The sequence below is a fragment of the Equus quagga genome, chromosome 14 (genome assembly GCF_021613505.1).
Source record: "Equus quagga isolate Etosha38 chromosome 14, UCLA_HA_Equagga_1.0, whole genome shotgun sequence".
NCBI lineage: Eukaryota > Metazoa > Chordata > Mammalia > Perissodactyla > Equidae > Equus > Equus quagga.
The window spans coordinates 29,273,049-29,287,568 of record NC_060280.1 but is presented as its reverse complement, the minus strand read 5'-3'; the positions used below and the strand labels follow the sequence as shown (position 1 = coordinate 29,287,568).

Here is a 14,520-nt window from a genome sequence, read left to right as displayed (position 1 = left end):
AATTCTGGCGAAGCTCTTAGATCTACATAAAACCTCATTTTTTTCTCCCTCCTGCCTCTCCCCACCTGCAGAACCTCATACTCCCTCTGGGCTCCGGGCCTCCCCAAAGTCCTGCCAGCACAATGGGACCATGTACCAACACGGAGAGATCTTCAGTGCCCATGAGCTGCTCCCTTCCCGCCTGCCCAACCAGTGTGTCCTCTGCAGCTGTACCGTAAGCCCCTCTACTTCCCTTTAGCAGAGCAGTGGGCTGGGCCTGCGAAGCACAGTGGTGTGCACTGGGGGGAGCTGCTCCCTCTGGTCAGAGCAAAGTGAGAGTGAATGGGCGGGCACAGGAGGAAGGGACTTCTGAACATCCTGCCCGTCCCTTGGCTTCCACACCCTCCTGAGCTGCCTATTATAGTACGGGTCACTTCACACTGACGTTTGCCTGTTTCTGGTTCCCCCAGTAGACTTTGCACTCCTTGGAAGAGGGAACATCCCCAATTCATCTCTGTGTCCTCCATTGCTCCTGGCCCAGGGCCTGGCACTCAGAGGATGTGTGTGATGATTGTTGAATGAATAAATGAATGAATGAGTGACTGAGTGAGTAAATGATCAGTTATCAGTCCTGGGGCACAGAGACAGGGCCAGACTGTTGGAAGCAAATGGAATTTAATCTGAAGCACTTAAACCCCCCCGGCCTGTGGTCAGAGTTGGGTCTAGGGACAGGCAGCGCCGACTTTGCGTGTTCTCAGGGGACAGAGACTGAAGCCAAGCAGGGCCTGATCTGGAAAGTTCATCCTCCTCCTCAGGGGGTTCTAGGCGTGGCCCCGCTACAGGTTTGTGGGTGGCTTTCAGCATGGCTTCCTCACCCTTGGGCTCAGCTCTTCGTCTGTGCATTGGTGGGAGAGACTTCCTGCCTTCCCAGTGTCCTCACCACCTGGTCAGCAAACCGCTGTGGCCTCAGTTCCTCTGAGTGCTGAGGGAGTCCGCCCAGGTGGCCTCCAGTGTCCTCCCTGCTTCAGATAATCATCTGATTCAGCAGGGCTGCAGGGCGAGGGGCCTGGACTACGTGTCGCACACCCACGTTTGAGCTCCAGCTCTGCCGTGGCTCCGTCTGTGACCCTGAGCCAGTCACTTCTCTCTCGCCTGCCTCCCTGTCTTTTCAGTGAGAGAGTCCATCCCCCCCGAGGCTCTGAGTCTTAAAGCCTGTGTGCTACAGAGCCAACAGTTTACAAATATCAAGAGTGACCACTTATACATCAACCTGGAGAGCGATTATTTCTGCCGGGCCTGAGCCTCTGGCAGTGGTCCGGTACACTGTGCTACTAGGTTCATGGAAATGCCTTGTGTTTATGTATAGCATCCCAACGACCCTAGGAGAAGGATGGCACTGGTCTTATTTTTCAGATGAGAAAACTGAGGCTCAGAGCAGTTAAGAAGCTTGCCTAAAGTCACACAGTTAGTTAAGTGGCAGAGCCAGAATTCAGTTGCAGGACCACGTGGCTCCAAAACCCATGTTCTTCCCCTGCTTCATGCTGCTTCCTGTGAAGGGACGAGCACCTGGGTTAGGAGGGCCCTGTGGGAAGAGATGGAAATGATGGCGAGGGGGTGGTGAGAGCATTCTTCTGGTCCCTTCTCCCTGGATACTTGGGTCTCCCCTTCTTTTTTCTTGTCCCTGTTGCTATGGGACGGGCTTGACTTCCTGGCCTCATCTGGGGAATCAGAATCCTTCCCTCTGAGACTCATTGGAGAAGGAATAGGGAAAGGCCTCCTGGGTACAGTGTGCCTCATACTTTACAAAGGGTTTTCACAACCATTCCCTCACTTGATCTTCACAACCCAGATGGGAGTGCCCCCATTTCACAGAGGAGGAAACTGAGCCTCAGAGAAGAGAAGTGACTCACCGAAGGCCATCCGACTGCCCGACTCCCAGAAGGCCTTTTCTCCTGCCGTCTTGCCTCTCAAGGCTGGGTCCTGAAGTTGGGGACCTGGGGTTTTCAATAAGAGCAAGATGAGCCTAAGGGGTCACCCACCCGCCCTGCTCCCCCATGCAGGCCCCCTGTTCCAGGCCAGGGGAGAAGGACATTGACCTCAGCAGGAAAGGCCTGAAGACTGGGCTCTAGCTCATGCGCCGGGCTGCGCCTCCGACTTCAGGTGGTCCAGGTCCCTCTCAGGGCTCTCCCCATCCAGAGGATGGGAGAATCTCACTTCACCAGTTGCTGTGAGAGCCTAGGGAGAGACTGGGTGTGAAAAGGCTTTAGATGCTGAAGGGCGAATGTTCCCTCAGGGGCTGGAGTGGGAGCAGGGAGTATACAGGGGACCCCTCCTCTGAGCTGGCTGGGCCTTGCCCAGGACACTCTGCTGCTCCCTCCTCTACTTCAGGGGAGACCTCAAGGCCATTTGCCCCCAGAGAAGGGGACTGTCCTAGCCCCAAGGCTGGTCCTCGTCAGAGCTCATCTCCCAGCTCCTGTTTGCTCTGTCTGTCAGGAGGGCCAGATCTACTGCGGCCTCATGACCTGTCCGGAACCCGGCTGCCCCGCGCCCCTCCCGCTGCCTGCCTCCTGCTGCCAGGCCTGCAACGGTGAGTCTGTCTGCAGCCCTGGCAGCGCCCACGCACCCTGCCCTGGGGAGCTGGCCCTGGCCTGTCAGAGCAGGGGAGCCTCAGGGGACCCAGCATGTGGCAGACCATGCCTTCCTCAAGGGTGGGGCTCACAGGGCCCCCAGAGAGCTGAGCCTGTCTCAGAGGCTGATGTGTGCTTATTCTTTATTGCAACCCCAGGGAGCAGGAAGGAGGGGAAGGGGGAGGGAAGCAGGGAGAAGCAACGCAAGAAGGTGTTGGGGAGCTGCCTCTGCTCGATTCAAGTGTGACCTATGGCTCCAAGCTGTCTTCTGCTTCTCAGAAAAGTCTGGGGGTGATAGAGGAAGAGTGAGAATTTGTCAACCCACCACCAACACCCATTGGTCAAAGGTTCACCCCAAGGGTGTTAATTCCCCCATGCCACCTCTTGTACATGCATGTGTCGCCTGGGGAGCAGGAGCCAGGAGTGCCGTGGGGTCCGAACTTGCAGGAGGGGGAGACATGGCCAGGAGGCAGGGGCGTGAGGGCAGGTGCTGGCGGGCTGAACCTGAGGGAAGTCGCTGGAGCCAGTGCAGAGGAGGCACTGTGGCAGTGCCTGCAAGGAGGGGACAAAGTCCCCGCAATCAGATGAGTCCAAGAGGATCAGAAGAGGCACAGCAGAGGGGTCTATACAGGCAGGGACCAAGTGTCCTCACAGCAGAGCTGGGCACAGGTCTGGGCTCACCGAGGCTCAGAGCACGTGTGTCAAGCAGAATCTAGATAGCGTCTCTATATAGAACAGAGAGAGGCCAACACGTTGGCTAGTGAAAGGCAAATGGCTTGAGCAGAATGAAGTGCCCAGATGGTCAGACTGTTCCTTGTGGGCCGGGGTAGTCCAGGAAAGCTTCCTGGAGGAGGCAGGACTCAGGGAGAGGAGTGCTCCACTGTAGAATGCTTCCCCAGATGTTGGGGTCATGGAAGGGCACTAGACTAGGAGCCAGGTGACTCTAGTTTAGTCCTTGTTCTTCCAGATAACTCCTGCAGATTCCTTCCCCTCTCTGGGCCTCAGTTGTGCTGTGTGTGCACTGAGAGGTTGGCCTTGTTGATTTCTGATGGACAGTCAAATTCCAGTGTTCTTGGTCTTCAACCAGGAATGCTTAGAAGGAGCCACGCTGTGTGTAAGGCAGGGACTAGGGAGATGGAATCCCACTCAGGGCTTTAGGAAACCACGAAGTTCCAAAGGGCCTTGTGTGCTGGCTCCCAGGGGCTGGGAGGTGGAGGAGTCCTAGAGTGTTCCAGCTGGAGGGGCGGAGGGGCTGGAGCATGGGGCCCTGGGAGTGTATAATCTAGACCAAGCCCTGGTGACTTCAAGTGTGGCTGGGTAGAGTGGCCACCCAGGGGACTGCAGCTAAGCAGGCTGCAGGGATGGGATTCTGGGTCCTTGGCATCCGTCATGGGCACTGAACAAGATACTCTGGCCCAGCCAAGTAGTTCAATGATCAGGTCAGTGTGGGGAAACTGAGTCAGCAACCCAGTTGTAGGGATTTCATTAACCCAAAGATGAGGAGAGGCTGTAATGAGAAGTGGGAATAAGTCCCCGCTGGGGCAAAGGGACATGCTGGTGAGTGAGGGCTGCAGAAGTGGCACTAGGCCTTGGAGGGGCAGAGCCTAGAGGTGGAGGCCTGCAGGGCTCCAGCCAGCAAGGCTGAGGAGGCGGAGGCTGACCCGACTTCTCTTTGGGTTTCCAGATGGGTCAAGTGAGATATCAACTGAAGAGGACTCCACGCAGTCACACCGTGGGGTGGTGAGTGCACAGCTTTGCTGACAGGGTGGGGCGAGGAGGGGAGGGGCGGTACCCAGGGCCTAAATCTCCATGACTCTGGAGCAGGCAATACCAGTTATTGTCCTCATTTCTCATTTGTCCTCCAGGTCAGCTCCATTAGCCCCCCCACGTGCCAGCCCCTCTCCCCAGCCTCCCATCATGGTCCCATCATGGCTGATGGGCCAGGAGGGGCCTGGGGAAAAGCACCACGGAGGGCAGGAGCAGGCCTCAATCTTCCTGATTTCCCTCCTGGGAAACTGTTTGACACTGTTCCATCAAGAGCCTGTGTCTTTCCTTAGTTCAGGCCACCTCTGGGCAGCACGTTCCCCGAGAAGTGGCCTCTGACTTGGGTCAGCCTTCCCCACCTGGCTTCTGAGGTACTGGTTCTTTGTCTGGGGGCTACCTCTCTGTTCCCCTCTCTGTCTTGGCCCCTGTCGATCTTGGTCTAGAGGTAAGATGGGCCAAAATGCTCAGCTCTCTTTGGTCAGAGAGGAAGGAGGTGGGAGATGTGCTGACACATTGACTCAAGTCCTTGTCCACCATCTTGCTATGTTTACAGTGTGAACAACTCACCTGCTCTTTCAGCCTGGGTCACCTGGGCCCTGGGGGACTGGAGGCTAGGTTCCCCTTCCCAGAGACTCCCCAGGGCTCTGAGCTAATGAGCTCTCCCTTCCCCTCCCAGCTCATCCTCCCTTCCCAGGCTGGACCTTCTCAGGTGGGACCTGTGCCGCAGGGTCTGAGCCATGCCATCCTCTTCCCTTCCCATCCTCTGCCCAGGAGGCAGTGTGCTAAGTGACGCCCACCCAGGCTTAGTTCCAGGCCCTGGGCAGCTCCTTGCTAACTTGCTGGATGATGTGGGCAAGTCACCACTTGGGGGTTGGGCTCTTCGATTCCTTCTTGCCCCTCTTTTACTCAACAAGCATTTCCTGGGAGCCCTCTATGCTTGGGCCTGTGCTGGAGCCTGGGACACAGTTTCCACTCTGGGAGCTCGTGTGGGCTCAGTCTCCGGGCCATCAATGGACTGACTGAGACTGTAGAGGGCAGGAAGGGGCAGTAGAAGGAGGAGCGAGAGTGGCTCAGGGTCAGCGAGGGAGGGAATAAGCTCTGCCCCCAGCCCGCTGGCTCCTCTCCCACGGCCTGAGCTCCCAATCCCCAGACTAGGAGCTGCGAGCCTCCTGCCCTCTCATGCTGTCCTCACTACACACCCTTTGCTGGCACTGCCAGCCTTCCCAAGGCCTGGTCTGGAGGGGCAGGCTCTCGGGAATTGGATTCCAGGGGCTCTGGAGACCCTTTGTCTCTAGATGGGCCCTGCTCCTAGTCTTCCTGCTCCGTGGGATTCTGGGCCTGGTGGGAGCGTCAGAGGCTGGTCCCCTTGTCCCACCACCTGTCTTCTTAGACAAAGGAGAATTTCCTGACTCTCCTCTGCACTACATTCTCACCTTCTATTTCTTAAATATTAAGTTCCCCAGGTCCCTGACGACTTAGGCTCCCAGATCAAGACCTCAGCACCCTGTGTCCACCCCAGTCCCAAGGCCTCGGCTCTGACAGCCTGAGAAGGGCTTGGGGGAGGCTGGATTTCCAAACCACTTCCTCTGAGAGTTTTCAAAGATGCTTTCTGAGAACATCCTAGATTCCGTCCAGATCTTCCTTCTATCCCTAACCTGTGCCCTCCACTCGGAAGTCATGCTGGTGTCTGCCCTCAGGGCTCCCGCTGCTCCTCCACTGGCAGTGGCCCATCAGTGATCTTCATCCTTCCTACTGTTTGCAGAGACATTCCCAGGATCCGTGTTCAGGGGACAGCGGGAGAAAGAGAGGCCTGGGCACCCCAGCCCCCACTGGCCTCAGCTCCCCTCTGGGCTTCGTCCCCCGCCACTTCCGACCCAAGGGGGCAGGCAGCACGACAGTCAAGATTGTCCTGAAGGAAAAACATAAGAAAGGTGAGGACTGGGACCTCCGCCAACCCATGAGGTGGAAAAGAGGGACCCGACTGCTCCCACCTCCCATCCCGGCACCCCCACTCAGTGGTTTCCCAATCTCAACTTGGCCATGAGCTCGTAGACTAATAGAACATAAAAACTGAAGGTGCCCTTTAAGGGCATCAGGTCTAAACCCCTACTTGTCAGATGAGGACACTGAGAATCAGAGTATTGAGTTAGAGACAGAACTAGTCCTGGAACCAGGACTGTGGATCAGCACAACAATACTTTTTTGAGCATCTGCCATGTCTTTGCTGGGAATTGAGGGGCACAGAACAGAGAGATGAAAAATGGTTCCTGTCCTCTGGGGGCTCATAGACTAGTAGTGGAAACAGGCACGTAAATAAATTATTATAATATAAGGAAGCACCAAGGGAGAGTTTTTGACAAAGGAAGGAGGGAGCAGAGCTGGGCTGCAGAAGGACAGTCGGGATGGAGCAGGCAAGGCCTGGCGGGAGCAGAGCAGGAGGACAGAGGCCTCACCGCAGGACACCCACTGGCAGTGCTCCTCCCACTGTGGAGGCATCTGTCCCCACCCCTCTTTGTACAGATGGGACACTGAGGCTGAGAAGGGGGAAGGGACCTGCCAGAGCTCTCACATGGCCAGGCGGTGACAGAACTTGATCTCCATTCTCCTTCTGCCTGGCCAGGCCAGCCCTCTCCATGCTCCACCAGAGGGGCCTGTGAAGGGCAGGCGGAGGGCTCTCCATCTTCAGCAAGAACCTACTGGGCACGTCTCAGCCTTGAGTGCTGAGTGGGGGAAGTCAGGGACAGGGGATCTGTTTTATTCCCTGGCCTCCACTTCGCAGGCAGTGTGGCTGGGGCACACTGGTGGAGCAGGGGCTCCCCGAGGCCCCGCCCCCACCCATTATTGGACTCTGGCCTGGGGCCTGGGCACTGACCCTCCTCCCTTCCCGCCCTCCTTGGCCCAGCCTGCGTGCATGGTGGGAAGACGTACTCCCATGGGGAGGTGTGGCACCCAGCCTTCCGCTCCTTCGGACCCCTGCCCTGCATCCTGTGCACCTGTCAGGACGGCCGCCAGGACTGCCAGCGGGTGACCTGCCCCACCGAGTACCCCTGCCGTCACCCGGAGAAAGTGCCCGGGAAGTGCTGCAAGATTTGCCCAGGTACAAGAGGCGCTGAGGGCAGGGAGGGCACTGGCTGGGGTGAGCCCTGGGTCTCTCTCCCCAGAGCACAGACACTTGGGACATCTCCCCTGTGCACAGGGCATGGACTCAGAGCCACGGGAGGCAGGGTTTTTAGATGCACAGACTGTTAGAAGCACAGGAGTGGAAAATGCCAGACTTGTAAAATATTGGACTTATGAAGCCATCGAATGTTACAGCGACAGATTCGGAGGCTCTCAGACATGTACATAGAATCAGTTAATGTTCTGGATTCTATGAAGTCATAAAATGTTGAGATATTAGGACTTTTAAGAGGAACAGCCAGGGTTACTCAGCACTTACCATGTGCCAGGTAGGTATTTTGCATGCATGAAAGCAGGTAACCCTCACCACAATACAATGGACAGGCAGCTCTCTATCTCCATTGTACAGAATGAGGAGCTAAGTACCTTATCCCAGGTCACACGGCTGTAAGCGCAGAGCTGGGATTGGAACCTTGGCCTGTCTTACTCCCAAGACAATGCTCTTGACCTCTGTTGTCTTCATTCAACCATCACCTACATATGGGAAAACTGAGACCCAGAGAAGAGAAGAGACTTTGCCGAGTCACACAGCAAAGTAGTAGTGGAGCTGGAACTAGAACTCAGGCTTCCAGACTTGCTGGCTGAGTTCTTTTAACAACGTCAAAACATCACAGCATGTCATTGAGCAGAGCAGCCTGTGATAGTCGACAGTAGCTGTTGGAGGGGCGGGCCCATTCCCTCAAGCCTGGAAGGAAGGCAGGCGGGTAGAAGGTGCGAGCTGAGGTTGTGCCCTGACACATCTGCTTAGACAGCTCGGGTGGCAAAACCGAAAGGAGCGGAACAGGGAAGAAAAAGAAGTGGAGAACCTGCGAGGGCCGGGTATGGACTCTGATCTCACACATTTCCTTTAACCCTAACTGCTCAGTTACTTCACTAAGGCGATTGCTGAGTGGCTCCAATTATCCTAAGTCTCCGCCTCCCCCAGGATTTAAGGAAGTTTGCTCTGCGTTGGCTTGCTTCCTCACCGACTCACCTAACGTACTCTTGTGAGCTCAGACAACTCACTTTGCCTTTCTGAGCCCCAGGTGATGAAAATGCTTTATGGATTGTAAATCAAAATCCAAACATCAGGGATAGCTCTTATTTCTCAGAGTTATATGCTATTAGGAGCAGGCCAGGGAGGGAGCTGGACAGGTGGTGCCCAGAACTCATGAAGGGTAGGGGTTCGACTTGAATTCTCGCTCGCTCCTGGGTTCCTTCACAAACACGCCTGGTCTTGGGCTCCCCCGCCAGACCCCAGTCTATTTCCCCTTAAAAATATTGAGACTGTAGCCTTACAGCCCTTAGCTGGACAGCTCGAAGGGCTTCATAACTCGCATGAGTCTGGAAGGAGGTATGTGTGAGACTTAGTCCTCCAGTCCCTGAAAAATGTCCTGGGACTGTGGGGACATGGCAAGTCCTGGGGAATGTCCTCAGAATTCCAGCATGTAAAGGCTTTAGGACTGGATCCAATTTGGCACCAAGAACTTTACCCCCGTCTCTACCATCCCCATCGTCCCCCCACAACCACCACTACAGTCGCCATCGTCATGATCACTGCTGCCACCTCTCCCACCATCACAACCGTCATCATCACTGCTGCCGTCATCACCTCAATGCTTCCCAAACCTTTCATTCTCTGTGTGTTCATTGAGAGCCTGTGCTTGCTCGTGCGAGTGACTCAAAGACTTGGAGGACATGATTCCTGCCCTTCACCTTGTGAGTCTCTTTTAGTGAGAAAACATACCCCAGTAAAACAATTACAAGGCAATGCAAGGCAGCATGGGACTGAGGGCATGAGCGGGACACAGAAGCAGAAAGGGTTTTAAAAGCTATGGGTGGGAGGAAACTGGGTGGGCTAAGCTGTTCTGAGCGGGCTGCCTGAAGGAGGTGGAAGGTGAGCCGGGCCCTGAAGGGCGAGAAGTTTTCTGATACGCTAATCAGTGGGAGGTGGATGGGGGAGATGCTCCTCTCTTTTCCCCAGAGACCTCCTTCTCTTCCCAGGGACACCAGAACTTCCCCAAGGACTGTAGACACCCTGAGGGGGATGTCAGACCGGTGGCCCCTCTTCCTGGGCCTACCAAGGGTGGGAGACAGAGCGTTCACAAGCTCCTTGTCTCTCCCAGAGGACAAGGCAGACCCTGGCCACAGTGAGATCAGTGCCACCAGGTGTCCGAAGGTGCCGGGCCGAGTCCTTGTCCACACGTCAGTATCCCCAAGCCCAGACAACCTGCGTCGCTTTGCCCTCGAGCGTGAGGCCTCTGAGCAGGTGGACATCTACCTCTGGAAGCTGGTAGAAGGTGAGCATTGGCCCATCCCAGCCGGACGTACCTCTGCCTGTCCCCTTCCTGTGCTCTGGGCCCCCAGGGGCCTTAGGGGCATTTGGTTGATCAAGGGCCTATGGCTGCCCTTCTAGGTTCAAGAGGCCCTGATCCCAAGACAGAGGAGACATGATTCTGTGACTGACAGTTCTGATAAGCTCACCCACTCTGAGATGCCGGGGCCTGGAAGTGCTCCCTCTCCTGGGGGGAAGGGGTCATTGCACCTTGCAGGGAGGCAGGACCGAGGAAGTCTGTCCTGGTGAAGCAAAGAGATGTCTCTGGGTATAATCCAGCACCTGTGAGGGGAGAGCTGCTCAGGCAGGAGGGCCCCCCCCCCCACCAGCATCCTCAGAGCAGGAGGCCCTTGAGGCTAGACCCCTTCAGCCCTTTCTAGATGGTGGGTTCTTTCCCTCCAAGGTAAGTTAACATCAGAAGATATTTCTCACACCGTGAGAAACTCACCGTATTCAACAGGCTGCTCATATCACCAACTGAGGGTCAGCAGGAGATTCATTGAGAAGGGAACTGCTGAGAGGTCCGTTTTCTGGCTCTTCTCGTGAAACAGAAATCCCCTGGGTGGGATAAAAGAAACGAAACCCTTTAAGTGTGGATTAGCTCTGAAGTCACTTTTCCTACCAGTGGGTTTGGCTGGGAGTGGGGTGGGGGTGGAAGAGGGGATGCTAATAATGATGACAATGACGATAACAACCAATGTGTGAAGCGCTTCAGAGTTTACGAAGTGCTTTCACATTCGTTATCTCATTTGATCCTCAGCGATCCTGAGAGTTAGGTATTATTATCCCCATTTTACAGATGAGGAAACTGAGGCTCAGAGAGGTGAAGTACCTGGCCCAAGGCCACACAGCCAGTAAGTGGAGGAGCTAGAGCCCATGTCTTGTGACGTCAGATGCGGCTCTTTCCCTGCTCTACTCTGCCCCCTGTCGTAAGAGGAATGGACGAAGAAAGCGGAGCTGTTCAGCCTGGAGAAGAGAAGACTCAGGGGGACAGGACTGGCTTCATGGCTCTGCAGCACTGCCCCAGGCAGAGGGAGCAGTTGTGTTTGAGTGACCGCAAGGGTCAGAACAACAAGCAGGGGCTTTGGAATCAGACCTGGGTTTGAATCCCAGCTCTGCCGTTTCTTAGCTGTGTTGCCTTGAGCAATCACTTGACCTCTCTGGGCCTCAGTTTTCTCTTCTGTTAATTGGGGAGGAGGGTTTCTGGAGGATTAAATGAAATAACATAGGTGCAGTCCCTGGCCTATAGTAGGTGCTAACAATGTTAGTGTCCTCATCCCACATCATCAGTCGGTTGGAACTGCAGAGAAGCGGGTGTCCGCCAATGAGAGGAAGCTCTCATAGTTAGAGCCTTCCTCTAGTGGAAGGGAGCAAGCGAGCTCCGTTCACAGGAGCGTGTAAGCAAGGGCTGGGGGGATTCTGCCAGCAGCTGGGGAGCTAGATTCACTAACCCTTATAGTTGTTTTGTGCCTTGAGATCCCATCGGCCCTGGAGGGTGCCAGCTGCATGTTTTCTCTGGCTTCCCCACCTCTGGCAGGTGCTGGGACTCAGAGAGCAGACCCCAGCCTCTGGCCTTATGTGACCCGGGTGCAGCAAGAGCTCCCCGGGAGCTGAGCTGGTCAGGGAGGCTCCGTGGAAGATGGGCCTGGGGCTGGACAGGACTTAGAAAAGCAAGAGGTGCACACTGCAGGCAGGGTGGTGGCAACGGCCTCAAACTCTGGCCCTCGACCCAGGTTTGTGGCCCTGCGCTCTGTGAGTGCTGTGTAGCAGGCACTATGTGTAAGGTGCTTCATTTAATCCAGATGAGAAACCTGAGGGGTGTGTATTAATGCCCCATTCTGCAGATAGGAAAACTGAGTCTGAGAGGTACGATGACTTGCTCAAAGTCACCTGTAAAGCTTTTGGTTATGCTTTACAGGGTACAGTGTGGGGACCCACCCACCTCCCTGTCACCTCCTCGGGGGTTGGTGCAGTGGCAGGCCTGGGGCAGAAGGACCCGTCCCCATCTCACGCTTGTGCTCCAGCCTGGGCCTTTGGAGCGAGTCTCTCTCACATCCTGGTCCTTGGCATCTGGGCGGGGGGTCCCAAGGACAGTGCTAGACATTCCTGGCCTCCTGGACTTCTGTCCCAGGACCAGTGCTGTCTGTTCACCTCAGTGGGATCCCACTCAGATTCCCATGAGCAAGGCCAGTGCTGGTTTTCTTGAGGACGGTGCTGGCCTCGCAGAGGCCTTGCTGTCACATCTGTTCTTTCTGGCCACAGACCCTGGTGGTAACAGCTGGTGCAACTTCACGGCCGATGTGCTCAGGGCCTCAGCATCACGTGTGGTGCCATGGCCAGCTCCCCATGGAACGCAAACATCAGGAGGTCCAGCTAATCCCTCATTCCCCCTCGGGCCTGGCCTAGACTGGGTTCACATACATTTGCTTATCCCTCCGTCCTTCCATCCATCCATCCATACATACATCCTCCATCCAGGGATCCATTCATTCACTCATTCATTCTACTTAATGTGGGCCAGGTTTAGGGGACCCAGAGAGGAAAGCACTCCAGGAGTTCCCAGGCTGGTAGGGGAGGCAGGAATAGACACAATGATAGCACATTAGAAATAGGGACGATCACAAACAGATGCCAAGAGCTGTGGGTGCCCCAAGGAGGAAGTTATAACTACCTGGGCCAGGGGAAGGCAGGGAAGGGAATCAAGGAAGACTTCCAGCTCAGGCTTGGAGGATGAGTAGGAGTTCCCCTGTGGCCACAGGAGAAGGTGTTCCAGCAGAGGGGGCGGCATATGTGAAGGCTTGGCCCCCTCAGGGCATTTCAGGCAGTGGGTTGAGCTGGAGCACAGGTGAGGCCCCCCCGGGTTGGTCTGCCCAGAGCCCTGTGCTGAAAGGCGGCCCACGACTCTGACACTTGCCCTTGCTCTGGTGTCTGAGTAAGCACGTCTACTGATTTTATCATCCGTTCTCTGCCCAGAGAAAAGCTTGACCAGTCCATACGGGCCTGGCAGACTCCTGCCTCTCCTCCCTCCCTTCTCCCTGCTCCTCTCTACACTGGGGACAGGTGAGTGGTGTGAGGGCAGGATGGTGATGGTGACAGGAGCAGGGTCAGCAGAGTGGCAGTGGGAGGTCAGGGAAGGAGAGTGACAGGGTAACATGCATATTTTGGAACGGCCATAGTTAGGATCAGAGATTGGGTGGGAAAAGGAGGTCAGAAGTCTAGGGTAGTGACCCAGGCAAGACATGATGGGGCCTGAACGGGGAAGGTGGTGGTGGGGATGGAGAAGAGACTCACAATATTTAGGAAACTTAGTCCCCAGGATTTGGTGTCTGATCAGACTAGGAGAGGGGGGGGAGGTGACTGGGTCCCTTCCGAGTCGAAGTCACCCTGTGTCACTGACTGCACAGCCCTGACTTTCTGCTCACGCCCTTATCTCTGCCCTCAGGAATCTTCCACTTGATTCAGATCAAGAAAGTCAGGAAGCAAGACTTCCAGAAAGAGGCACAGAACTTCCGGCTGCTCACCGACACCCACGAAGGTGGGACCTCGGGCTGAGGACTGGGGCCTGGGAAGAGAGCCGGGCGAGAGGCTGGGGCCTCGTGGAGAGTTCCAGGCTGCTGGTGCCGGGAGGGGGGGCTGTCAGCACAGACGTCAGTTCCCGGCACAGGAATCCAGTGGGCGTCTGCGCCAGAGATTTCCCAATTCGGAGCTCAGAAGCGGGAGGGTGAAGCAGAGCCAGCTGGATTGGGTCTTGGGGGTGGGGGAGACGGGGCTGTAGAGGAGGGAGGTCTGAGCCCCCAAACCTGGAGCTGCCTACTCCCTCTGTACTGGAACTCTCCTCGCCACTGTGCTCCCAGTGCCCTTACTGTGCTCTACACGACTCTGAGGAAGAGGGACCCAGGGGGGGCTTCAGGTGGAGGAGAGGGAGGCACAGATACGAGCCTCACCAGCAGGTGTCAGGAAAGCAGCCCAGCCCCCAAAGGTGGTTGCAGGGTCATGCGCCAGAACTGATGGGGATACGGGGCATGATGGGGATACCCACCCCCTTCCTCCCTGTGGGCTCCAAACCCAGGCCCACCCAGTCCTCCTTGCCCTAAGTTTTTCCCACTCCAGTCACTCTGCCCCTGTTGTGTGCATGTGCACACACACCCCTGTACTCACCACACACACACACACACACACACACACACACACACACACGCATCTCTTCTGCTTTCCTCCATGCAGGTCACTGGAGCGTCTTCCTAACCCAGACCCCGGAGCTGAAGGTCACAGCCAGTCCAGACAAAGTGACCAAGACCCTATAACGAAGACCTAAACAGTCGCAGAGATGAGCTTTATCACTTTTGTTATTATATATGAATAAATAAGAAATTGCATTACCTCTCAACCCTGCCTGTTGAGCTTACACCCTGTCGCTGGGTGCTCTCACAGTGACTGCAAGGCAGGCCTGGTGTCGCCATTTCACAGAGATGGAAACTGAGCTGCGGAAGGGGCAGAGACTGGCCCCAGCCTCCCCGCCCGGGCCCTTGTCTGCCACTGAGGCCTCTCCCCTGCTCTGTACTGCTTCTGGCCCTGGCCCCCGGCTACGGCACCTCCTGCTTTTATGGGCAGCCTCCCTTTCACAGTTCTTTGGCACTGAGCCTAGGAAGGGGGACT

The 14,520-nt window shown here is 56.0% G+C and overlaps 1 protein-coding gene and 2 long non-coding RNA genes across 5 annotated transcripts in view; 1 reads left to right on the top strand and 2 right to left on the bottom strand.

Moving 5' to 3' along the window:
• The window catches only part of CHRDL2 (chordin like 2), a 29,771-nt gene extending 15,538 nt beyond the window's left edge, over positions 1–14,233 (top strand). Inside the window, exons 4-12 of one of the 3 annotated variants that reach the window (XM_046685558.1) lie at positions 72–214; positions 2,473–2,566; positions 4,291–4,346; positions 6,133–6,301; positions 7,273–7,467; positions 9,656–9,829; positions 10,664–10,718; positions 13,307–13,399; positions 14,089–14,233. In XM_046685558.1, the coding sequence (XP_046541514.1) occupies positions 72–214; positions 2,473–2,566; positions 4,291–4,346; positions 6,133–6,301; positions 7,273–7,467; positions 9,656–9,829; positions 10,664–10,718; positions 13,307–13,399; positions 14,089–14,179 (1,070 nt within the window). In that variant the 3' untranslated portion in view covers positions 14,180–14,233. Of the gene's footprint in view, positions 1–71; positions 215–2,472; positions 2,567–4,290; positions 4,347–6,132; positions 6,302–7,272; positions 7,468–9,655; positions 9,830–10,663; positions 10,719–13,306; positions 14,008–14,088 lie in introns of those variants that run through there. The other 2 variants (XM_046685560.1, XM_046685557.1) reach the window with 2 other exon arrangements.
• LOC124252281 (uncharacterized) lies at positions 644–6,133 on the bottom strand. The gene is made up of 4 exons (XR_006891939.1): positions 6,026–6,133; positions 2,076–2,214; positions 1,890–1,973; positions 644–1,561 (listed from the first exon to the last, which is right to left on the bottom strand). It is a non-coding gene; the product is annotated as an uncharacterized LOC124252281 (long non-coding RNA).
• On the bottom strand, positions 6,153–10,419 carry LOC124252282 (uncharacterized). The gene is made up of 3 exons (XR_006891940.1): positions 10,313–10,419; positions 10,014–10,146; positions 6,153–6,279 (listed from the first exon to the last, which is right to left on the bottom strand). It is a non-coding gene; the product is annotated as an uncharacterized LOC124252282 (long non-coding RNA).
• Positions 14,234–14,520: the final 287 nt, after the last annotated feature.